The 26955-nt window shown below is 40.5% G+C and overlaps 1 protein-coding gene across 1 annotated transcript in view; it reads left to right on the top strand.

The window, feature by feature from the left end:
- Positions 1–26349, top strand: part of DSCAM (DS cell adhesion molecule) — a 630903-nt gene extending 604554 nt beyond the window's left edge. Inside the window, exons 32-33 of the mRNA XM_054049425.1 lie at positions 3042–3344; positions 25411–26349. Coding sequence (XP_053905400.1) covers positions 3042–3344; positions 25411–25751 — 644 coding nt within the window. The 3' untranslated portion in view covers positions 25752–26349. The remainder of the gene's footprint in view (positions 1–3041; positions 3345–25410) is intronic.
- The last annotated feature ends 606 nt before the right edge of the window (positions 26350–26955 follow it).

The raw sequence follows: 26955 nt of genomic DNA, 5'->3' as shown, positions 1-26955 counted from the left end.
CTCCAGTTTCATCCAGACTTCTTTATCTAGAAGGATGGTGAAAACCTTATTATGGGCATGCTAGATTGCGGGCATGATCCTGGATTTGCTATGCCCCAATCTGTAAACCATCTCCAGGGGCACCCATTTAGTGTGCCAGACCCCCCCAAGAAGTCACATTCTTCCATAAGGTAGGCCACATGGCCTCAGTGCCTCTGGCACTGAGCCTCCCAGGCTCCAGAACATCTGTTCCTCACTGTGAGCTTTTCTCAGTGAGTCCAACTGAAGCAGACTGCTGTTCAGAGATTTTTACCCCTTTGGGAGATAGATGCACTTCAGCAAATATCTGGTGTGACTTTTCAAAACAGGATTTATTAATCAACTAGAATACAGCAATGGGAAGTCCTTAGGTTAGCACAGAGAAGCAAAGATAAAGAGAGAGTTCAGACTGGCCAATGCCAGGGCTGCATCCAGCCAAGCTATTCTAGAATTCACCTTGGCCCTGTCTCTTTGTCCTTCAGTCTCCCGTGAGAGCTGCTGTGTTTCTGTGTTGCCAGTTCTTATCACAGATATCTGACACCTCTTGCCTTTGTTCTCAGGACACAGCCTGGCTGTGTTCACATGTTCAGCTGCCTCTGCAGTTAGGTGTTAACCTTTGGTCATAAGAGTTTCCATTGTCTCTTCTAGGACCTCCATTGCTAATTATTCTGGTCTCCAGCCAGGCAGCTGTGTGAGTCAAACACCTCATGTGTCCTGCTCTGCCCCTAGAGCAACATGTTAACCCTTTGTCACTCATTGGGTAACAGTACTGAGGTGATAGGTACAGAGTCATATGGACAGTTCATAAAAATGTTACAGAAAATTCTCACATGCGTCACAAGCATATTGTCACATATCCCAGCACAGCAAGATTCTTCTCACCCAGGGTCATTTTATTTGACGGACAAGTAAAATATCATTAGGTTTTCTCATTATCATCCTATCATCATGGAAAAGGACATGCAAGTGGGTTCACTGCATGGGCTTGTAAACTTTAACAATGATTTTACAAGCCTGCTTCATAACCTATAGTATTTGAACAAAAGTTGTTATTTACTAGACACCTTCCAACTCTATCCCTGCCCTTTAAGATGTGCAGGGTTTTATATTAGAATTAAAATAGGTTTTTAAATCAAAAGTAAACTTGGGTCATGGAAGGGGTACACAACACAGGGATGACAAAACAGTATATATGCTATGCTTTTGATTTCTAGGAAAGGAATGGTGTCAGATTGATAAATCTATTGTTATTTTAAAAGATGAAACAATTGTGTATTGAGTTGTACAACCAAACATAGCTCTGCTACATGTCTAAAATGATGTCTTCACTAGAAACACCAGAGCAGCACAGCTGCAGTGCTTCAATGTAGACACATACAGGATGGGTTTTCCCGTCACTCTAGTTAATCCACCTCCTTGAGAGGCCATCAATGGAAGAATTCTTCCATCAACCTACTGCTGTCTATTCTGAGGATTAGGTCAGCTTAACTCCATTGCACAGGGGTGTGGATTTTTCATACCCTTGAGACACATAGCTGGATCAACCTAACTTTTTAATGTAGGGCTGGCCTAAGAATCAATAAATGAAATGAATGAAGAGTCTACCAATTTTGATCTGCTTTCAAGCTCTGGTCTCAGATTTGCCAAGTAAGGCAGCTTGGGACATATGAGGGCAGAGTTTAGCATTTCATGAATTGTCCCAGATTTATGGGCCAGTAGCTTTAAACTCAGTGGAGACATGTCCAAAAGTGCTTTAATCATTCAAGGTAAGCTTGAAGGTCCTAATCAAATTAAGTCATATCAAAAATACTTATGAATTAAAATAATTCATTTACATCTTTATAATTGACAGGTGTATTGCTCTTCTTATGGAATAGAAACTGATACCAAGTCTCTAGTATATGATATAAAAAATAAAGACTTGCAATTAACAAACTGTTGCATCTAGTTACTGTAGTAGTCTCATGTTATGAACTAGTTGTTGTTGCAGCTACTATTATTATTATTATTATTAATTTATTGAGTATCAGTAATGTGCATGGAACTGTACAAAATCTGGAAGAAGACATGGTTCCTGTTCAAGGACCTTGTGAAACTTCTCTTCTCTCCTGATACACCACAGCTGAAAAGTATAGCATTCCAGGAACTTTCCCATTTAATTAAATAGAAAGCTCTCATCTGCTTCACTTTTCAGGGTTTGGCATTGTATTTGCAGTATGCTTTACCATACACAAGTGATTAAGTAAATCTTCAAGAATAATGATGCTTGTTCAAGGGAAGTTGATGTCTCCAGGAATTGGTAATGGGAAAAGAGACACTTCTTTATTACAAAGGACTTGATCCTGTGCCCATTAAAGTCAATGGTGAAGTTACCAGTGACTTCACTAGTGATGAATCAGGCACTAGAATACAAGCACACTGGTAATGACCAAAAGCTGTTACCTTCTGATGCAGCCATTTGCTCTATGTGAGATGAGTTGGTGGTTTCAGTCCAGTTCCCAGAAAACAGATGTCTGTCTCAGAATCATTGCCATTCTGTTGTACCTTTGTTGGCATTCTCAACAGAATGAATATAGAAAGAGAACTATCCTTTCACCATTCGAGGTGAGCCCTCTGAAACATGTCTGAGGCACATTAACAGGATACTGTATTGAAACTGTCCTTGGCAGTGCTGTGTCTGTTTTGAGGATAAACAGTGGCCTTCTGTTTTTCTTTTGACACGTAAAGCACTAAACTTACTTTTCAAAAGAGAAAGGTGCGGGGGCAGGGGGAAGAGTAATCAAATTTTTCTTACTGAATAAACATTTTTTTCTGCTTCTAAGCAAACAAGTCAATTCTGATTCATATGCTGCTGGTAAGGCAATGAGACCTCATTTTAAGTGTGAAAGATCAACACTCATGATGAAGTAGATTTCAACCAAGTCATAGTCAGGAAAACTACACTCTAGTAAAAACCCTTTTAATATTAATGACTTAGGTTCTGAAATGACCACACTGGTTTTTTATCTTTTTTGGATGTTTAGATCGAGCAAGAAGCAGCATGGTCTCCACAGAAAGTGCCTCCTCTACGTACGAAGAGCTAGCGAGAGCATATGAACATGCTAAGATGGAAGAGCAGCTGAGACATGCCAAGTTCACAATTACAGAATGCTTTATATCAGACACATCATCGGAGCAGCTAACGGCAGGGACTAATGAGTACACAGACAGTCTGACCTCAAGCACACCATCAGAATCGGGGATCTGCAGATTTACTGCTTCGCCCCCCAAACCTCAGGACGGAGGGCGTGTGATGAACATGGCAGTTCCAAAGGCACATCGGCCAGGTAAGAGCACTGAGCTAACTTTTTGGTACTTTGGGTGAGTATTTCACTGCATGCATAACATGATAGATGGAACAAGATATATCAGAATGAAGGAAGAAAGAGTTCATCTTTAAGGTAAGTATTCACAGAGTAAAGAATCACTTTTTATCATAACTGATGTTATATTCAGTGTAAGTTTATCCTCCTGTAAACAGACAAATTAAAAACAATGGCCTAGTAATACCCTTTCACTGATCTCAGAGGAATGCCAAAAATCTCATTGAAATTGGTTGCGGATAGGTATAATATCTTTTCAAGGACGTCATTGAGGTGTTATAATTCCGTAAGCACAGACATCAAGGGGAGAGTACAACTATTTGAAACTGGAAAAAAAAAGAAAAATGTTAAAAATATCAAGGGAACAGGCTACCTCGGGGGACTGACAACGTAAGTGCTGGAACTAGGGGTGCTGCTGCACCCCCGGGCTTGAAGTGGTTTCCAACATATACAGGGTTTACAGTTTGGTTCAATGGCTCTCAGCACCCCCACTGTACCAATTGTTCCAGCCCCCCTGACTGACAATGGGATATGGAGCCTTCCACTGGTAGGTCACTAACTTAAGTCCAACCCAAATTGTTAGTGACTAATAATGCCTGATGGGTGCCTATTGATTTTAGTCCAGCTCCTGGAAGGCAACAAATTCTATCTTTAGTGACACCCTAATAATATGTATTTATTTATACAATGCATAGGTATGTGTGGTACTCTGCAGGCAAATATGTCACAATCCCTTCTCTGAAGAGTTTACAGTCTAGCTTAGACAATGCATGACATGACACAGGGAGAGACGACATAAGTGAAGAAGGATATACACAGTAAAACATTATGAGGTTATTTATTTTATTTTTAATTTCATTTTTAGTAAGTTTGTTCATTAGGCTGGGTTGGTGTCAGGGCTCCCTATACATTTAGAAAGCAGCTTATACATTGTGGGTGCTATCCTAACACAAATAAAAAATACTACTAATTGAACAAAGGGGATTTGGGGGAAGAGAGGAAACAAGCATAACAAATAGTGTTGAACGGTTGGTCCAGGAGCAGGAAGTAGCATGGAGGGAAGCCAAGAGGGGCTTGTGGGAGAAGTATACAAGAAGAATTTGAAAGGACTCAGAAAAAGAAGAAATGAAGTTGTAATAATATAGGAAGGGAATTACCAAGCCATTCAAAAGGATGAAGGAGGGATGGATAGAGGAAATACTTTAGTGGAGAAAATGACTGATTTCCACCTGGTTACACACTGGTAACACAGACCCCAAGAGTGGTGATCACTTGGGATATGTGAATCTACAGAAAACAAGAATTAAAGGTAATTATTTTTTCTTACTTTGATTAGGGGAAATATCCACATTTCACAGTTGAAGGAAAATTACAATCTGCCCCTTCCAGTCAGTCAACAGACATTCTATAAATTCCTCAGGCAAATAGAAAAGTAAACGCCTTTCATTTTTCCAAATAAATTATTTATGTTTATTTAATATTTTTAAATGTTCTAATGTATTCTAAATAATGTACATGCTCCCTGAGGGCAGCCAGTGCTAAAATTCAGTCCTCACGCTTGAGCTGGAAAGCTTCATGGTTTAAGATCTGAGCAGTTCCCCTCCAGTGAATTAAAGATTTGTAGTCAGCCCTGAGGCCATCAGCTAAATTGATTTGAATTCACACCCATTTTCTTGCTAAATTTTAACTTCCTTTTGCATTAAGGAGAGGCAATCTATCATGTGACATGGTAATTAGATTTAATAACTTGGAATAGTGATGCAAGTTCTAGTGGCCCAACATGATTGTGGCTAAGGCTATATTTTAGTCACGGGTGTTTTTAGTAAAAGTCATGGACAGGTCACAGGCAGTAAACAAAAATTCACAGCTCGTGACCTGTCCATGACTTGTACTATGTACCCCTGACTAAATCTTGGATGCTCTGTGGTGGGGGGTGGCCCGGGGGCACCGGCACATGGCCTAGGACCCCCACTGGTGCTGGGAGGTGTGAGGGGGGCTCAGCAGCCCAAGACCCCCGCTGGTGCTGAGTGGGGGTGGCCCAGGGGCTGCCCAAGCAGCTCAGGTGACCCCGGGGCCAGACACACCGGCCACTGCGGAAGTCATAGAACGTCCTGAAAAATCACAGAATCCGTGACTTCCGTGACAGACTCTGAGCCTTAATTATGGCTCATTGATAATAAATGTTTCTTAACATGAGCTTTCAATGATACTTTATAACTAAAAAGACTTAAGACAACATATGGAATTATAAGGAAGTTGATTCTTGAATGCTAAAAAATAGATTAATATTCCCAGTGTCCACACTGTTGATGGGTGACTCAAGGGGCAATATTTTCAATCATTTAATTTTTTAGAAATCATGAGGAAGTTAATAATAATTGAAATATAATTACTTAAAGATATCATTGTGCATCTGGTAGCATGATGAAGAAATAAAAATGTTTAGATTTGCTTAATGGCAACATTTGAAGGTGCATACCTTGACAATGCTCTTTGATTCTGGTTTTCTCATTTAATGTCATTCTTTTTCAAGATCACATCTACCTGTCTGTTTCCATGGTATTTTTCTTTTCCTCTGTCTCTTGTATTACATCATTTTCTGTAACCTATGCCTCCTTCTTCCTAATTTCTGATCTCACCTTTCAGTCAAACTTCTGTAGCCCTCCTGCTGCCAATTTATGGTTGTAGGAATCTGCATAAATAATAGCTATTGTTCAAAAATAATCCCAAGAGAGTTTTGGATTACAAATAGAATCTATTTGGAATTTACAAGACATTCCACACCAGATTATAACAACTGGATATTTTTAAAGACTGGAAATATTGAGGCTAAACCGCCTGATGGTAAGAGCTCCTTAGAGCAAGGTAATGGATAGAGATAGGTGCATAAAATAACTTGCTGTATAGAACCAATATTAGCCAAAGTCAGTGAGTCAATGATTTTGGGATGTTTTGGGCTGACATTCAAACCACTCAGGTACTTAGCTAACCATTCTTCAGTCTGTTGCTCTCATTAATGTAGACAAAACTCTGAAACCTTAGGGCTCAATCCTGCAAACTGCTGAATGCTCCTGTGTGGGAACATAGCATCTCACAGTAGCGCTCAGCACCTTGCAGGATTAAGCCCTTTAGTCAGAGTGGCTTGCTTATCATCTGAGGTTCAGACTCCTGCAAGAGGCAGTCTCCCCCACTCACTAGGTTGATGGCTTTATCTTTTATGTAAATGTGCCTTCATTGTCTCTACCTGACAACAAGCAAATACATGTTCCATTGTCTAGAGCAGACTGGGCTTATGCACTGCTTGCCAAACACATTTTAAGAACATAATTCTAGCATGAATCCATAACTCTTTGTACACACCTCATAAATACATCATTCAAGAATACTAATGATCAGTGAGTTATTAGTATTAGTGAGTATTATGTATTATATTACATGCTACCTGTTTGGGTACACGTCATGACAACAGGATATTAGGTGTGGTTAGATGTCAGGCCTGACAAAAGTTGCTGACACAAAGTAGTGACCCACCAATGGCCATTGTGTCACAGACCCCCAATGCCCATCATCTTCATAGTGCTAATAACATGTAATATGTGAAAAATGAGGCCAAGATATTGTTAGCATTGAACTTAATATCATCCTCAACTTCAAAGCTCCTGGAAGTCTGGGAGTTCACCTAACTTCAAGAGAACAATGGATAAATCAAATGAAAGCAATTGGAAATACAGAGATTTTTTACCTCTTGGCCAACAATGTCAGACTAGCTCAGGCTAGTAGGTGCCTCAATCAATTAGCATTTTGTGGTGATCCAGTCATCTAGGTGAGAAGAGCTGATGGGCTTAGGGCGGTTCTTAATGGACAGGTGTCCACATCACAGATTGCACCCCTATTGCCACTATCTGGCAGTCTCGACTGTGATTGAACCAGTTATGGAGACTGAACTATCATTTCAGCACAAGCCCTAGTCCTTGGGAAGTTGAAGCTAAACAAATTCAGACTGGAAGTAAGGCATACATTTTTAGTTAACGACTGAAGCAATTTACCAAGGGCTATGGTGACTTCTGCCTCACCGTCAATTTTTAAATCAAGATCGGATGTTTTTCTAAAACATATGCTCTAGGAATTATTTTGGAGAAGTTCTGTGGCCTGGATGTGCTATACGGAAGTCAGACTAGATGATCACAAGGGTCCCTTCTGGCCTTGGAATCTATTAATTTGAAATAGACATGCTCCGTTCTTGCCTTTCACTGCCCTCTCAATGTTTTTTTTAAATGGAAGATAAGAAAAGATAATTGTAATAGTTTGTGAGAAGGGTGTTTACCTCACACAAGGCCTGAGCAGGTAAAAAGGGCCAATTACTCTGTGACAAGCTGCACTTGGAGGAGAATCAGGGCTGATTGGGCCTAATGGCTGATGAAGCCCAGCTCGGGGAGGAGCTGAGCTGGGTTTACAAAGAGAAGAAGTTGGTGGTAACAGGGGACTGTAGGGAGGAACTCTACTGTCACACCCTAGAGAGGAGGAGAGTTGGCAAGAGACAAGGAGGAGTCCTAGGGGGGAATAAACTCTGGGATCCTGCCTGAGAAAACAGACTTTGGCAAGAGCCCAAGAGAGGGTGAAGTAGCTGCAGTGAATGGCAGAGATTCCAGTGGTAACTCAGGCATGGGCCAGAAGACAGAGAAAGGAAAGAGCCCAGAGAAAAAGTGGCAGGGTTTAGGATTGCTTAGACCATGATTGCTAGACATAGGGTCACTAGGCTGGAACCCAGAGCAGAGGGCAGGCCTGAGTTCCCCTACCAGCCCCTGGGGAATTGGCGTAGTCTGGCCAGCGGAACAGAAGACTCCCTGAGACAGATCATCCCATGGGACTTTGATACCCTGGAAGGGGAAAACAATAGTTACCTGGCTGGAGGCCAAGCCATGAAAAGGGAGCAGTTGATTTCAGAGAGGGGGGGAGCAAAGACTGAAGGAGGGGGCATCAAACTGTTTGAGGGCTAATCACCAGGTGCAGCCACAGGGAGGCGTCACAGCAGTGAGTAGCAAACCCCATGACATAGTTGAAGTTTTCTCATAATGTTGCTATTTTCTGCTTTGAAAATAATAACACAAAATTGAGTTATCACAACAATTATTCTAACTTCAATAAACATAGCAGCCATGGAGTTTATTAAAAATACATTTCTGTTATTATCATTTTAAATCTTGTAATGGCCTCATCAACCAAAGTCATAATAAAATGAAATAGATTTAGTGTCACTCGCTGGGGGAGGAATTATGGCTCTGTCCACTTCCCACCCCTCCTTGGTGACTTGCTCCTTGAGGATTATGTCAGGCATTAAAGCCCTAGCAGTCCCCACAGCACCCAGAGTGAAGGCTGTCTGAGGGATGGAATCCTGGCTGTCCTCTATCCTTTGTGTGGCCATGTGAAGAACTACTCACAATATAGTATGCATGTTATCCAGATCCTCTGATTTAAATATGCTTACATTGTCCAAGAATTCTCTTATATGCCCTTTATCAATAACAACTTGTATAAGGTCTTTAGTTTCTAATCTATTCAATGCTAGGCATGCCTGCCAGAAGACTGAGGTCTGGTCTACTGTGGCATAACGATGTTTGTTAGGGATATGATTCTTTTGGAAACATAACTTTGCCAGTAAAAGCCCCAGCGAAGATGCAGTTATACTCGTATAACGGTATCTTATATCAGTATATCTTATTCCACTTACCAAACCACAATAAGCTATACCTCTATAACTGCATCTACGCCAGTGGGTTTTGCCACATTAAGTATAGCAGCATAGTTAAAGCAACAAAATTTCTAAGTGAGGACAAGCCCGTGAGATGCAGAATGCAATCACTTCCATGAAATAATTGCTCATAAAGCCCCTCAAGCAGATGTTGAAGATTAGTTGCTGCATGTGGAATGCTGCTTTATGATCCCAAGAAGGAGGTGAAAGTTAAGAGAGTTGCCTGGGCACAAATCTTATTTTCCAGACTCGTACAGTAGGGATAAAAATAAGCTACTCAGTGCAATGAGGGGGAAAAATGAAGTATGCAGTAATAAAGTTCAAAGGGTTCATTCTTTCTTTTCAAACATTAGCCCTGCAACTCAGGCAAAAGAGATGTGAACTGGTATGTGATGAATTCAATGATGCTGAAGCTGGAGGTTCAGTTTTCTACCTGGCAAAGATTAGAGTGCAACATGGAGAGGAAATCTATTTTGAAACTCAATTTCTGCTGAAAAGTGGCTGGCAGCAGTACCTGAACCTGATATGAACTCAGCCATTGGAGATTTATTAATGACTGTGAGGCTTGACTCAAGAATAGCATTGACCTGAGAAAATGAATGTTTTATGTCCCCTTTTTTCTCTCTCTTGTATTTCTGCACTGGTTGAAACTAGAGGTGAGTCCAAGCCCCAAAGTCTGTTTCCAGAACTAAAACTGAATTTCCTAAAAGATGCAGGGTGTTTCAATCTGGAGTTTTGGTTCAAGTTCACATCTAAACTGAAACCTGTATGCTGTCTGATAAATCGTGTAATTGCAGGTTGTGTGATTTGAGATTATCCTTTATAATGACAAGTCTATAGAGTTGATTAAACTGGTTAGAATAGCATTGGGTTTCTTTCTGCTTTTTTGAACTCTATGTGAAAAATTTGCACTTATATGGTCACTCCATTTTTCATCAAAAATTGGGCCAAATTCTCCATTGCCTTATACCTGATAATCACTCATACTTGGGCTAAGTGAGAGAAAAGTATCGGCAAAATGCTACCAGCATTTTACACCCAATTTGCAGAAATGTGAATGACTGCATGAGGTGTAAGGCAATGGAGAATCAGGCCCATCCTTTCTATTTTTTGAAGGGACCTGGATTCCCTCTCCAGTTACCATCAACTTTCAGTAGCTGCTAGAGATATCCTAGGGAGCATTAGCCAGTTCTTTACAGAGCTTATTTAATATCCTTGGATTTGCAGTACTAATTCTATGCTCTTCAACCTGCACAAAAATTGCAAGAGGACATTCAGCTGTCCCGGGATTCTGACTAAAAAGAGTGAAATGGATGATATAAGAATGTAAGAATGTCCATACTGTGTCAGATCAATGGTCAGTCTAGCCTAGTATCCTGTCTTCCAACAGTGACTGGTGCCAGATGCTTCATAGGGAATGAACAGAACAGGACAACTATCTAGTGATCCATCCCTTGTTGTCCAGTCCCAGCTTCAGGCAGTCAGAGGTTTAGGGACACCTGGAGCATAGGATTGCATCCCTGACCATTTTAGCCATCAGCCATTGATGGACATATCCTCCATGAACTTATCTAATTCCTTTTTGAACTCAGTTCTCAGTAGTTTGAGCATTGGCCTGCTAAACCCAGGGTTGTGAGTTCAGTCCTTGAGAGGGCCAATTACGGATCTGGGACAAAAATCAGTACTTGGTCCTGCTAGTGAAGGCAGAGGGCTGGACTCGATGACCTTTCGAGGCCCCTTCCAGTTCTCCATATATATACTTTTGGCTTTCACAACATCCCCTGGCAGTGAGTTCCACAGGTTGACTGTGTGTTGCATGAAGAAGTACTTCCTTATGTTTATTTTAAACCTGACGCCTATTAATTTCATTGGCTGACCACTGGTTCATGTGTTATGTGAAGGGATAAATAACACTTCCCTATTCACTTTCTCCACACCAGTCATGATTTTATAGACCTCTACCCTATCCCCCCCTTAGTTTTCTCTTTTCTAAACTGAACAGTCCCCGTCTTTTTAACCTCTCTTCATAAGGAAGCTGATCCATGCCCCTAATCACTTTTGTTGCCCTTTTCTGTAACTTTTCCAGTTCTACTATATTCTTTTTGAGATGGGGTGACCAGATGGAGGGGGATGCTTTTTCAGTTGAATATTTGCATTGTGTGGCTTAAAATGCAATAGAAAATATTTTCAGTCAAGGTTTTGTTTGCTGGAAGCAGTTCCAAGACTGATTCAAATCATCAACTTGACTCTTTAAAAGAGTTAAATGGACCCAGGACCAGTGCTGAGAAAACTGGATGAGTAGGCTAATCAAAGCAGGCAGGAAAACAATGGAGCAGGTAGAATGTTTGTGCATAGATTTTTACTATGTTTTTTTAATCTTCACCAGCAAGTCTCCTAATATGTACTATGTGGCAGAACCCTTACATGTCTCCTGATTCCGAAGTTACTCCCTTGGATCAACTTTGCAGGAATGGCATCTAACATCTTATTTTATTATGTTTTTCTCTGTGCTTGGGATAATTATTTATGTTTTATTGTGCTGTTGGTAAACCGGGAGCACCTCATCAAAATTCAGATCCATGCAGTCTGCATCTTGTCACAGGGGCAGCACATCAGTGAAGAAAAGAGACATTTTCAACATCTTCTCTCAGCTTTTTTCTTGGGATATCAGAGGTTTAACCATCTTAGAGCCTTGACAAGCTAATGTTCTGCAAACCACTTAATTCCGCATTTAATAGAGACTCATTACAGAGTTTAAATCACTGGCTTGTGTCATTTCCTTAATTGGTTTACAGAGTGAGGTTCATTTTTACAATTTGTATAACCTGACTGCTGCATTAATATTGAACTAGAACAGTATTAGATCAGTATCAGAGGGGTAGCCGTGTTAGTCTGAATCTGTAAAAAGCAACAGAGGGTCCTGTGGCACCTTTAAGACTAACAGAGGTATTAGATCAGTGACTCTACTGGTTTTGTATCAAACTGGAAACTATATTGAAGTGATTTGAATGCTTAAATCTTGCAGCTCTTTTGATCCAATCCTGTTTTCCAGCCAGCTTTAGTGTGAAAATTTCAGTTTAAACAGAGTGTGATAGACCTGAACATTATATTCAATTCAATGGGTGTAAAAGAGTTGGAGATTGCTTCTGCAGCTACTATATATGAATCAGTAAAGCTCATATAAGGTAACTTTATCCCACCCTTTTGTTAGAAGAAAACAGAATGAGAGCCCAGTTCCTCACCGATTCCAATAACAGTGTCAAACAGCAGAACTGTGAACTGTTTTCATCTTGTTCTCAATTGATGCTTCATTTTTATTTTTCTCATTTGAAAGTTTATAATGGGTTTTTCACAAGTACTTATTCTAGACTGCTTTAGTTTACAGTGTAGTTTGTTTTCACTTTCTGTCAGGTTAAAAAATCCCATGTTTTTATATATAATGTGTATGTATAAAAGAACACAAATGTCCTTTATTAGCAACAACTTAAATGATTAAAAATGAAAGATTTATAAAATCTTTACTTTCCATTACTAATTCTGATTGTTTACTTTCTTTGTATTTCTCTCAGCTGAAAATAAAATTAAACAGCCCAGTGTGTTTTATACCATGGAGGTAATGGATGCAACTCCATAGTGAAGGCAGAGTTTTGCACTTAAAGCAGGGGTTAAATTTATAGTTTGTTTTCAGTCGATGCTCTAGCCCATTGCTGAAATGTTTAGATGGCAAACACAACTACAAGGGAATGTTCAAATCCAAATTAAAAATATTGTTTTTATTTTAATGAAAATAATAGTTTGTGAAAACAATTCTATTAATCTGATATTTTTTAAAACCTTGGTTTTACAAAACCTTAATTTTGGACCTAAATTGACCTAAGAAGCATCGTTTTAATGTATACTGAGTGAAACATTTCATCTTGCTGGTTTTGTGAGATGCTGTGTGATTTTTATATGCCATGTCAAGGCAGTCCCAGAGTAACCAGAAACAATTGTTTCCATAGAAACAGTAAATGATCCAGCTGTGTCATAAGCTGCTGTGGTCAGTTACAGGTGTCCCTGTTACAACTAGCCCATACCTCAGGTTCTGTTTCTTTCCATTATGCCATGGGGCCTTATTACAATTTTAGATTTACAACAAATCTCAAATGTTGGCAGCTGGAAATGTTAGTTTGTGGTTACCTGCAAGAACATGATCATGCTCTTGTCAGACCATAATATGCAAGATAACAAGTGTCATTGTATGTGCAGGTAATCAATTTAACAGCATAGCCTTATCATAACTGCATTTTTTCTCAGTGTGAAGGCTTCTTTAGATGGTAACATTTAATATATACATATTTTTATGTTGTTCAACCTTTGATGTCAGCAGCTAGAAAGTTCTTAATTTAAGTAAGAAAATCTGGATTTCTGGCCCTAGTTGATAAATTAGCAAGAATTACACAATGCACCCTGTCAGCACCACTCAAATTACTTCCACTGGTGAGCATAAGGACACCCAGTTACAGTAACTGTGCTCTGAGCATCACTTTAGGGATGTTATATATCAGCAACAGTCTTTAATTCTGAGTTTTTGCTGCTTCCAAATCTTCCTACTACGGTTATTAGTAGAGATTGAAACTACGGCCTAACTTTGAGCTTTTTTTTCTAGGGTTTCTAAGACCATGTCTACACTGACATAATCACATAGTGTAGACACAGCCTACACTGAAGGAATGGGTTTTTCTGTTGGTGTAGGAACACTACCTCCCCAAGCAATAGTAGCTAGGTTAATGAAAGCATTCTTCCATCAACTTAGCTGCATCTACATTAAGGGCTGGGGTGGCATAACTGTGTTGCTCCGGGGTGTGGATTTTTCACACTCCTGAGCAATGTGACTATGTCAACTTGTATTTTGTATGTAGACAAGGTTTATGTCAGATTTAACCATGGATTTCAACAGCAGGGTCTGATCCAAAGCCTATTGAAATCAATAGAATGACTCTCATTGACCTCATCGGGCTTTGAATCAGGTTATATTTTCCAGATGAATATCCTAAAATATCCCAGGAATATACTGTGAGGTGTACCAGGTTCTAGAAAGTGGCAACTCTATGAGACGGTGCATATTTAAAGAATTTTCATTCAGTTCATCCAGTCAGCAGCAAACTAGTGTTAAACACTAGTGTTACTAACCAGGCATAACTGAGTGATGACTTTAGTATGTTTTCTGTATCTCCTCATGGCCTGGAGAGCATTGTTTCTAAGTGCCCTTAAAAACATGAAACAGCTTGGCTGATGATGTTGATTTACCCAGAGAGGTCGGTCTTACAGTCTTGCTGCTGCATTCATATTGAACTAGAAAAGCCTCAGATCTGCAGCTGTGCTGGTATTGTCAAAACCTGGACTCCCACCCACCAGCGGAGTGATCCAAAGGATTCTGTACTTCCATTATGGTCTCTGGAGTTAATTCATTCTTAGTGCCAGCACCAGCAGTACAGTGGCAGCCCTTAAAGATGTACCAGTTTTGCCTGATACATACAACTAAAAATTACTTCAAAGATTTTGCAATGTTCCTTTGTACTTTCTACTGTAGCAAATACCTTGGATACTGAAGATGTTGTGCTAAGATTGTCTAAATACAAATGCTTACTTAAGTATGAGGCAATTGACAAGTTTTTAAAGTCTAGTGCTGTAAGTCAGTCCCACTTCTGCTTGCAATAGTTAGAAGAAGAAAAGTACTTCTTTTACTGTTTTATTAGAGGCTTGAAACTAGAAATGTCTATGCCTCCTAGTATCCAATTAATAGGTGCACTGTTAAGTATGTTTCATCGATTTAATACAAATGTATGTTCTCAGTTCAATTATAGTGGGAGTGGTTTTGTTTAAGACACTCATTGATTAAGAACCTGTTTTAGGAATTAGAAGGCTTAAGCCTAAGTATCTTAGTAAATTACATTCTTTTAAAATGTTCCATATTAGATGGAATTTTCATTTTTGATCACTGAGGGCCAGGTCCTCAGCAAGTGTAGATCAGTTTAGTCTCACTGAAATCCATATAGCTATGCCAGTTTACACAAACTGAGTTTCTGGCCACTAAACTATAGTATTACTCGTCCCCCGGTGGATATTTAGATTATGATTATAAACAACGAGTAGCTGAACAATGATGAATGGAGTCAACAGCAGGTGGGTTTGTTTCATTGTGTGAAACTTAACTGCTAATTATTCAAAAAACTAGAGGGGGAAAAGCTTTTGTGAACACGCAAACATCAGCAGCTTGCAAGAAGCAGTTAAGTATATAGGTCTGCGCGGATATATAGCTCTACAGAGATTTCATAAAAACAATTCCTTTCCCAAGTATAAAGTGCAACCATGAGGGGAGCTAAAGGAGTTTTAATATCCCAGTCTAGATATAGTAAATATTACAGGGAAGTTCTGGATATCTCCAAATGAGTGCCTCACTAGCGGAGTGTAGCATGGAGATTTTACTTCTTTTGCATTATGTGCTTACGGGCATAGGTCTGTGTTTTCGTCTTGGGTTGGTGTTATTTTTTGTTTTTGTTTTTTTAGTGCCATCTGTGAACTATTAAAACCCCTATCTCCATCTTTGTGAGAAACTCTAAATATGGAATGGCGTGGGCTCTAATGTCATGGTGGTTACCCATATGAAAAAGAGAAGCTGACAGTCACCTAACTGCAAGCTAGTAAACTACTAAAATGCATCAAAAATTTAGTATCCCTATTGGATCCCATTCAAAATTAACTCTTTAACTCATTTAAATATGCCAAAAGTTGAGCCCTTTGAGGTGTTTTCATAGGCATTTGAGCTCTAGTTGAAGGCATTCAAACCAAGCTAAGAACTAGTGAGTGCTTTCACAACTAGGTTCCTGGCCAATCAGAGAATGAGTTACACTTCCACTTCCTTTTTTCTCCGTGCTACATGCCTAGTCAATAATAGAGCCACTCTTTCTTTGACGAACACTTTCCAACTCAGGCTAGATAATAATTCTATGACATCTCTATATTAGTGTGTCTAGGAGATGTTAGCTACCTTGGGGTGAATAGGCTAGGCCCAGTCCTTCTGTAATAGGGGAGGCAGGGGATACCTCAGTCAATAGTTTTTATAACTATGCACTCTCCTTCTTCCTGCACCTGAGCTTAACTCTTTGCTGGAGCACAGGCCAGCATTTTGTCTTTTCATTACTTTTTGAAAAGCAGTACACCAAGTTAAACCTTAGGGGTGTTGTAGGTAAAACCTTAGTAAATAGATGTTAATAGGTCCCAGTCAATTTCAAAGAGAGCATACCATACACCAATATTTAATGCACACAAAACACATTATTAATAGTATCAAACATTGTAAATGGTATTGGGAATACTATGAATGACTTTTAAACAAAAGCTATTACACAGTAAATCTATTGGTGTTCCTTACACAGACTTTTCATAGACTCATAGAATCATAGGACTGGAAGGGACCTTGAGAGGTCATCTAGTCCAGTCCCCTGCACGCCGGACAGGACTAAGTATTATCCCCCTTTGTTTCTGTTACAAAGATTCAAATATAAGGTTTCGTCATAACACACATTCCCCGCTGATCTCCTCTCAGTCTTTATAGTGTGACCATAGTATATTGCGTGTGTCACCTGTAGTCTTCAGAGCTGGAGGAGACTGGCAGCACCTCAGTCCTTTCAAGCACTTCAGAGCCCTGTCAGCAACAAACAGCCTGGGGATCTCCACAGCTAGCAGCATTCCAGCCCTTGGGTTAATAGCTGATTGGTTCTCACAGTTGCTGGTGCAACAGAAGTCTGTATCCAAAGTAGTACAGGAATTGGGACTCAGCCCTCACAGCAGTAACATTTCTTAGTCCTGTGCTGATCAGTCACTGAGTCCATAAGGCTCTGATTGGCTCCACTCCCAGAGGACTACTAGGGTATAACTTGCCAGGTAAGCGGCCCTCAATGAAAATTTCCTATACAGCGTCAGAACAGTTATTGAGCATGCCTAGTAACTACCACAATCTGTTCTGGAAGTTTCTGGGTCTTTCTAATTGAGTTACCCTGCCTGGCTCTCTGCACAGACCATCCAACTAAGATCCATGTCTCCTCTCCACTGGTTCTCTTTCCCTCCCCTGGAGAAAGTCAAATGCTGTGGTATAAAGCATGCGGTTACACTTCCTCTTCTGGTTTAGGCTAATCTAAGGGATTCAGCAACCAGAGAGAGCTCTGAGGCTGCTACAAAGCACATGTTCTGGAAAGCTTCCTATTAAAGTTGAAAGATTGTTTCATCTGTTGTTCAGTCACCCTGCCTGTTTTCTTAGAGGGCCTAGAGGTTACCCAATGTGCTCTGAAGTGCCCAAAAGAACTTAGGTTTCCATAGGCCATTGCTACCGGAGGGCTTCATTTGGTTGAGAGCTAGTTGAGGGCTCTGTTCAGTTGAGCAGCCACTAATTTGCATGGGAAAATTTCAGTTCCCTTTCAACTAGTCTTCAGCACACAGTGGAGTCCTGTTTGAACACTCTGCCCTCTGTTCAGTTTTCCGTATTAGTATATTAATTAAAAACACCCTGGCTGTGTTCATTCCCTGTTTTTCGCTTAGAGGGACTTGCACACTGGAGCAGTTTTGAAAAAAAGTGAACATTTTAAAAATATTGGGCTAATATTTTTCTAATCTTTTTCCTTTTTCCTTTTCTTCAAGGGCTAAATTGAGCCTGTGGGTAAGTCCACGCAGCAGGTGGGAGGTGTAATTCCCAGCACAGGTAGACAGATGCACATTAGCTCTGCTCAAGCTCGCACGCTAAAAATAGCAGTGTGACCACGGTAACACAGGCAGTGTCTCAGGCTAGCCACTCAACTAGGGTGGGGTCAGGGGTCAGGTGGGATTGTACTTGGGCAGCTAGCCTATACAACTGCGGACACACTGCATTTTTTAGGTGCTAGCTCAAGCAGAGCTAGCACATGTATGTCTGTGCAGGGTATCACACCTCCCAGCTGTAGTATAGACATAGCGTGAGACTCAGTGCTTAGTAAGGGGTGACGTAATTTCTACTTGCCAGGAACAGGTGATCCCCTTTTCCTGTGAAAGCGAATAAGTAACTTTAGCTCTTGAAAGGATAGAGCTTATTTCCCCCTGATGGCTGGCCAGTTACTCTGCCAGTGAGTAAGAAGGGGAGGAAGCAGAGCAGAGTTTCTCCCTGCCCATTTATTCTCTGGGGCTAGCATTCACAAAGCAAGAGATGTGCTCTCCGTCAGACTCAAACCCAAGATCTGTGTAGGCCAAGCAAGGAGGCACGAGCCTGATCCTTCTGACTGCCCTACTCAGTTGAGTAAAACATAAGCACTATCTAATCCTAAGAGGTTTGTGTTTGAATAGAGGCTTTTTCTTTCTCATAGCTCCACTTATTCCTTGTGATTATTATAACTCCATAGCCTGTTGCTATGGAAATTATTGTAATGCAACACAGACAACTCTTTTGGTTCAGTGCAGCATAAAATGGACAATGTGGGCGCAAGATCTCGTTTCAAAATACTGACAGCAACAATTGTAAGAAGTATTACAGCTAGATTGAGACAACAGCCCTATTTAAGGCTACCTAAGAATTTCCTGTCATCCAATTCAGACACTTCTAACTTTCTGAAATGTCTCTTTTGAACTGATGTTTCCTAACCTGTGATCAGCCAAGCTGAATTTTTTTTAATGTTAGAGTGAAAACTGTTTAGCCATATTTGAGAATGAAAACCCTTTTTGATTATTCAAAATCTTACCCCCTTTGTTTGAACCCATTTCACACCTCAAGAGGTGGGGATAGAATGTTGAAATTTGTTAGGAAAATAGTCATCATTGAGGAGAAATACTTTGGGGCGTTCAGGTGAAAATTGGTTTTGATTTGGCAAAGTCATGATCCATTATACACACCATACAGATACTGCATACCGAACTGGTAAGGGTATCTTTTTACAACCTACAAGACTCCCGTAATGAGCATGGCTCAGATCCTTGGCTTGTGTGGAACACTTTAAAAAAAAGGTGGCGGAACTTTCTGAAGTTTGAAGGATACTTAGGCTATGTCTTCACAGGAAAAAAGATGTGGGCTTGGTTTGGGTTTGAGTTAATTGGTGGTTTGGTTTGGTTTGGATCAAAATAGCTATCTCACTGTAAAATCCTAGTGGAGGAGAAACATAAGTAGTTTTTATCTCATTGTAGCCAGTCAAGGTCAGCCCTATGGCCCCCAGCCTGGATCTGACCTCCCTTAGCTGCATGAAGTTAACAATTACTCATCTCAGCTAGGATTTTCCATCGTTTGCTTTCTCAGTGTAAAAACACACCTATTTTGCAGTACAGTCACAGCCTTAGGAAACATCCTTTTTCTGGGAAAAAGATATTGTAAATGATAAATGTATGTAGGGAAGTCACAGTATTTGGTTATTTTAATTTTCTAGAAGATATCACTTCATAACATGAACTGTGTGAACTATTTCAACTGCTGTAGAGGTTTGGCCACTCAGAAGGAAGGACAAAGTCAATGCTCAATTAAATTGCTGGGCTCATATTTGAATGGATGATTAGTATTGATGTACATACTCCATTTTTCCACAGACAGTATATCTCTTATTTTTAAACCCATCAGAAAGCTATAGATTCTGAATGGCTTTTGTACTAATTAAGCTTAAATGCATAAATTATTAAATGTATTCATTTGCAGTGCTTACGCAGTTGAAAGGTTTGCTTTCATTGCTAATAAGGCACACACAGCACTGAAAAGAGGTAATTAGAGCATCAAAGGCAATGAACCATCTTAAAACTTCATAACACTTTGCCTGAAAAATTTAACATTCAACTGAATTCAACTTTGGCAGAGTAGGAACAAACCAAAAAATAAATATACCAATGTATCCAGTAATATGAGAAATGAAATCTTGCCGTGTTATTTCTGTAGCCCTGGCTCTCCCATCCTTTTTAATCTTCTTAAAATACCCTCACCCTTGATCTAGGAAGCTAAAGTGGACCCCTGTGGTCATATTTCAAAGACTGTTTTTCAGTCAGAAATATTAGTTCTAACAAATCAAAGACTTTTTTCATGCCGTGATATGGCTCCAGTCCTAGCAAGGAGGGTAGGGGGGAAGTTAGATTCTTGAAAGTTTTCTTTTTCAACACTTTTAATCATCTGTTTATCTCAGAAGTTGCAGGGAATGATGCTTCTTTCTTGTTACAAAAACTACTGCTTCATTACAATATGAAAATGTGCACATCACACAAAATAGCTAGTGTTCAGAGTAAATCCAAGATAAGATGACACACTGTGTTAGTGGATTTTGGAGAATCATAGAACTGGAAGGGACCTCGAGAGGTCATCTAGTCCAGTCCCCTGCACTCGTGGCAGGACTAAGTATTATCTAGACCAGGGGTCGGCAACCTCTGGCACACGGCTCGCCAGGGTAAGCACCCTGGTGGGCCGGGCCAGTTTGTTTACCTGCTGCGTTGGCAGGTTCGGCCGATCGCGGCTTCCACTGGCCGCGGTTCGCTGTCCCAGGCCAATGGGGGCTGCGGGAAGCAGCACGGGCGAGGGATGTGCTGGCTGCAGCTTCCCGCAACCCCCATTGGCCTGGGACGGCGAACCGCGGCCAGTGGAAGCCGCGATCGGCCGAACCTGCCGACGCAGCAGGTAAATAAACTGGCCCGGCCCACCAGGGTGCTTACCCTGGCGATCCGCGTGCCAGATGTTGCCGACCCCTGATCTAGACCATCCCTGACAGGTGTTTGTCCAACCTGCTCTTAAAAATCCCCAATAATGGAGATTCCACCACCTCCCTAGGCAATTTATTCCAGTACTTAAGCACTCTGACAGTTAGGAAGATTTTCTTAATGTCCAACCTAAACCGCCCTTGCTGCAATTTAAGCCCATTGCTTCTTGTCCTGTCCTCAGAAGTTAAGAAAAACAATTTTCTCCCTCCTGCTTGTAACAACCTTTTATGTACTTGAAAACTGTTATCACCTCCCCTCTGTCTTCTCTTCTCCAGACTAAACAAACCCAATTTTTTCAATCTTCCTTCATAGGTCATGTTTTCTAGACCTTTAATAATTTTTGTTGCTCTTCTCTGGACTTTCTCCGATTTGTCCACATCTTTCCTGAAATGTGGCACCCAGAACTGGACACAATACTCCAATTGAGGCCTAATCAGCACAGAGAAGAGCGAAAGAATGACTTCTCGTGTCTTGCTTACAATTCTCCTGCTAATATATCCCAGAATGATGTTTGCTTTTTTTGCAACAGCATTACACTGTTGATTCATATTTAGCTTGTGATCCACTATGACCCTCAGATCCCTTTCCGCAGTACTCCTTCCTAGGCAGTCATTTCCCATTTTGTATGTGTGCAACTGATTGTTCCTTCTTAAGTGGAGTACTTTGCATTTGTCCTTATTGCATTTCATCCTATTTACTTCAGACCATTTCTCCAGTTTGTCCAGATCATTTTGAATTATAATCCTATCCTCCAAAGCACTTGCAAACCCTCCCTACTTGGTATCATCTGCAAACTTTATAAGTGTACTCTGTATGCCATTATCTAAATCACTGGTGAAGAAAGATATTGAACAGAACCGGACCCAGAACCGATGCCTGTGGGATCCCACTCATTATGCCCTTTCAGCATGACTGTGATCCACTGATAACTACTCTCTAGGAACAATTTTCCAACCAGTTATGCACCCACCTTATAGTAGCTCCATCTAGGTTGTATCTAGTTGCACTTCTTAGTTTGTGATGTATTAATACAATCCTGTTAAAATTGTGCACCCCTTCGTATGCAAATTACTATAAAAATTGCTGCATATTGTTTGTAAAGATTAAAGACTCTCTTAGCAGAAGTGGATTCAGAGAAACCCTTTTTCTTTCATATAGTCCAGAAAGCTCTCAAATGTGTATATATATTGTTTTTTATCCAGCATCTTGAAAGTAAAACTTCAACTATATGAAGTTAAACACTTTTCTTTTTTACAATCCATGTTTAATCCACTAGTCTCAGGAAGCAGCAAAGTGGTAAGTGATTAAAATGCATATTTAATATGAGAGTGGGTCCTGCCAATAATGCAAGATCTGGATTTCACTCTGAGTTTGTTACTGTTACATAAAGTATATTGTGGAACAAATAGTGCAAGTAGCAATGGGTATAAATGGCCAGTTTGTATGGCATATTTGAGACATGACCAGTTCCATGCTACTCTTAATGAAGTGGTACAGCTGTATCATCTTGCACTGTGGGTAGTAGGAGTTAAGTGTGCTAAATCATTACTATGATGAGAGTGATCTCCAGGGAAAAAGCCGTTGCTGCAAAAATTGTTTTGGTGATTCAGTACAGTAGGTGGCGCTTGTTCCCTGAAGCATATGGAACCAATGTTCCAACATGGTGTTAAAGGGCTCTGTGCTGCTGAGTGTGTCATTGTTCAGATGCAACATAAAACCCAGGTCCTGATGGCTAATAACCTTAGGGTGACCAGATGTGCCGATTTTATAGGGACAGCCCTGATATTTGGGGCTTTGTCTTATATAGGCGCCTATTACCCCCCACACCCATCCCGATTTTTCACACTTGCTGTCTGGTCACCCTAAATAACCTCAAAATGTTTGTAAGCATAAAGGTGTGAATCCCATGGGCCTGTATACGTAATTACATACCATCTACCATAATTCTTCCTCCCATTTCAGTTGCAAACACTGTCGTTCACGTCCTGTCCTTACCAGCCGAGCAGTGTAGCTGTGTGCTGGTGCACTTCACCCTTGTGGTGGCTGCAGTCCTGCAGTAGTTAAAGTGACTCGTGTACATGTAAACTGCTCTGGGATGAGGTATCAGTGAAGTGTAAAGTAGTAATTATTAGTGGTAACCATATGATTATGGGCACACGCTGTTTTTCCTGTTCTTGTATAAATGATGCTGCAGTATGTCAGCTGAATCCTGAGACGTGCACTACATCCTACTATGTGGGGGTTAAATACAGTGTACTGTACATCTCTATTGGAAATGTAACTAGAATAAAACATATGGTGCCAGACAGTGCCTGCAGGAGATCCATAGGAATAAACTGTGATTCTGTCCAAATATAACTTCTCAGCAATTTTTCTGTCCGTGACTTTAAATCATGAATAGATTAGAAGCTAGATTAGAAGCTATTTTTAGATAACAATAACATTGCCTTTACTTTTAGGACAGGTAAAGAATCTGCTTTATTTTAAAGTATTGGGCAACTTTCAGTTTGATTAGTCAAAAACACCACCCACCCGCATCAATTGACAGGACCTGCAGTGAAAGGGGACAGTCCCAGTAGCAAGGGAGGGAGGAACTTGCCAAGGCACAATATGTAGCTCCTCCCATGGGAGTCTTTGGCACCCATTGGCCAGCTCAAGGAGAGGGATGCTTATTGGCCAGCATTCCCCACTTACCAGAATTTAGTCCAGTGCAGGGGCCATGTGGAGCCTTATTCAGTTCTATTCCAGCAGCCCACCCTACCCACCCAAACAAGGAATGCGAACCCAGCCTGACAGATGCTTCAGGTCTAGCCAATCTACCAATTAGGGGGTCAGGAAGGAATTTTTTCTCCCATGGGCCATTTGGCAGAAGACCAGTGAGATTTTTGCCTTCCTAGCAACACTTTAAAGCCACCGTGGGTTAAGTAGGCTCATGCTTACAACCTAAATGAGGTACTTGGGTGTAGCTGTTTATCCATCTCAACTTATGGCCGGTTTCCAGTGTGGGTAAGAGAATAAAATGAACAGTTCCCAGAGGTAAAAGACCTGTGATTTTGGTGATGGGCCTTGGGCTCATGTGATAGGGTGAGACCTTGTGGCCTTTGTGGGCTGCAGTCCCTATCCTGCTGCACCCTCTATCCCCTTCACAGAGGGAAGGTGCTAGGACTCAGAGAGAGAGCTGAGTCTTGGGGGGTAGACTGAGGAGAGCCACCTCATGTTATGGGTCATATGGTAATGTGGCTGTGGATGGGAGTGGAGGCCCAAAAGAGATGAATTGTCATTATCGTGCTATACTAAGCACCCAGATCTGAAGGTATTTCCCACCATCATCACCCATGGATACATCTTCAACATCAAAGCTTTTTGGGAGGAGACATGCTTTAAATTTGCTTCTTTTTTCTGGTCTCCTTGAATTTTTGCAAGTCAGTCTATGAAAGAATAAGACAATATTAGATTAAATTAAACTGGTTTGTGTAGCAGGACTAGCAGATGGGCAGATGCATACATAAGAACAAGGATACCCTACATCTTCTTCCCCACGTGGTGCACAGTGACCACAGAGCAGCTCCAAAGAGGCTATTACAACTCAACAGTGGGAGTGGGTTCCCTAGCTCTGTAGGAAGGCCCTTGCCTGCAAAAAATGATGGGAGGATGTATGCAATCATAAATCCTCTAGCCCTGTCAGTGTAGCATTATTGGCTACAACTATAAATGCTCAAAAGTCAGGAGATGAAAAAAGTGAGGGTTCATAGTAATGTTAACTGAACAGTGTTAATTGTTCATGTGTTGTATTTTGTATCCCTGTGTTGCTCTTTTAATGTGTATGCTAATAAGTGAATGTGTGTGTAGTTAAATGTCTACCATAATGAAAGGAAGACGGATGCTACAGTGTGTTGGCCACTAACCTCGGTAATCTGGAGACCCAGATTCAATACCCTGCTCTACCACAGATTTAGTCTCTGTGCCTCAGTTCCCCATCTGTACAATAGGGATGATAGAACTTCTCTACCACTCAGATGGTGTTGTGTTGGGGACCAGTGATGGATGTCATAATACATACAGGCTGTACAAAGAGGGCACATTGAGATTACTGTAAGAGCCATCACTTTTTTATATTTTAACTTTGGGGTGTTTAAATTTGTAACCTAGTGTTATTTCATCCAAATGTTTTATAATTCATTAATTTTGTGCTAGATGGAGCCTTTAGTCAAAATTCAGGGGGTGGGGGGGGTCACTGAAAACCAAACCAATATTTTTCAAAGTTCAGTAGCCAAAGACTTCCAGTTTTTGACAATCAAAAACCAAAAACAATTTTTTTTTTGGTCTTTAACGATAAATTATGAAAAAAGTCCTTCCATTTTTTTTCATACAAAATAAAATACATTTTGACCAGCTTCGTTGCCTTTGTGTTATGAACATTCTGACTGGGTCAGGGAAGTCTTGTTTTGAAATCAGATTAAATGGCTGCCTAAATGCTTGAGTCTATATCAGCCAAATAGGCAGTTTTACTGAATTGTATGAAGATAACTAAGAGGTGTCTTTTCATATTTTTCTTCACAGGTGACCTCATGCATTTGCCACCGTATCTTAGAATGGACTTTTTGTTGAACCGAGGAGTTTCAGGCACAAGCAGAGACCTGGGTTTGGGCCAAGCCTGCTTGGAACCTCAGAAAAGCCGAACCTTGAAGCGTCCCACAGTTCTGGAGCCGATACCTATGGAAACATCCTCCACGAGAGAAGTACAGTCATGGCAACCTGGTGCCGTGGCAACATTACCTCAGCGAGAAGGGGCTGAGCTAGGACAGGCAGCTAAAATGAGCAGCTCCCAAGAATCCCTGCTGGACTCCCGGGGCCACTTGAAAGGAAACAATCCCTACGCAAAATCTTACACCCTGGTATAACAAAAAGAGCATGGCTGGACAGTGGCTGTAAATACTTACAATTAAAAAAACCAATCAAAGCTACCTTTTTTATTGAATTCCAATATTTATAATTAAAGAAGATTGCCAAAATATTTGAAAAAAATGCAAACTACAGACAGTGCAAAGACTCTCCTGCTTTTTTTCTGTCTGAGTTGTGAGCTTCATCTGACTGGACAGCTGAATTTTTGGGTAAAAGAAGTCCAGTTTTCTGATCTTCACAAGCTTTTGTGTTTTTACTGATTTTCTACAAAGTGCATGGGGACTAAATAAAACATTTTAACTGGAAGTTCCATCACACAAGATTAAAAAGAAGGAAAACAAATCACCCTATTTGTGAATTTAACAGGGACATTGATCTGGGAAATCAAAAAGTCTTTTGTCATGTTTGCACACTTTTTTTTTAATTAGAAAATGGGTCCTTGATCGATCTTTTTGTTTTGTTGTTAATTAGGATGAGTGCTGTCAGTGGAGTGTGGGGGGGATCAATTTGCTTTTGGTTTTTCTTTCTTTTTTTTTTTTTAATAATTTAATGAGACACTCTTTGCATTTTGTCTATGCGAAATAAAAGGGTCTTCTGCCTTTATTTGTGATCTTTGCTTGCATCGCTTTCTGCTGTGCTTGGTTTTCTTTATGTCCAGTAACTATTTCAGCACTTCTCCCTGTATACTTTACACAGGCAAAACCTTCATTGACTTTGCTGTTTGGATATCTTTTCATAAAAAGAGATGACCTGGTTCAAACAGGAATGAATTCAGGGAAGTTCTATGGCCTGTGCCTTAGAATCCCTTCTGGCCTTAGAATCTATGAATCTTTGATTTGGAATGGAGTTTGGCCTATGTAAGGAGAGCAGGGACATGCCTTTAAAATGTATTGGGGTTTGCTCAGACAGAGATCCCTTGCTAATGGGATAAAGGGCAAGACTGTTGCAAAGGAATGAGGTGCTTGGAACAAAACCAGCATTGGACCTTCTGTGTACTCTTTAGACCTGATCCAAAACCCATTTAAGTCTATGGGAGTCTTTCTATTGACTTCAATAGGTTTTTGATCAAATCCTTTATTAGCATTTTGAAAATGTAACCAGAAGTGTTTTGGTATTACTTTGCTCAGTATCTAGGGGTAAATCTTTAGTCCTTTATGTAGGCATCATTTCCATTGGCTTCACTGTTACGTTGTCTACTTCAAG

Source organism: Malaclemys terrapin, chromosome 1 (genome assembly GCF_027887155.1).
Source record: "Malaclemys terrapin pileata isolate rMalTer1 chromosome 1, rMalTer1.hap1, whole genome shotgun sequence".
Classification (NCBI taxonomy): Eukaryota; Metazoa; Chordata; order Testudines; family Emydidae; genus Malaclemys; species Malaclemys terrapin.
This window is presented reverse-complemented; position numbering and strand designations above follow the sequence as displayed.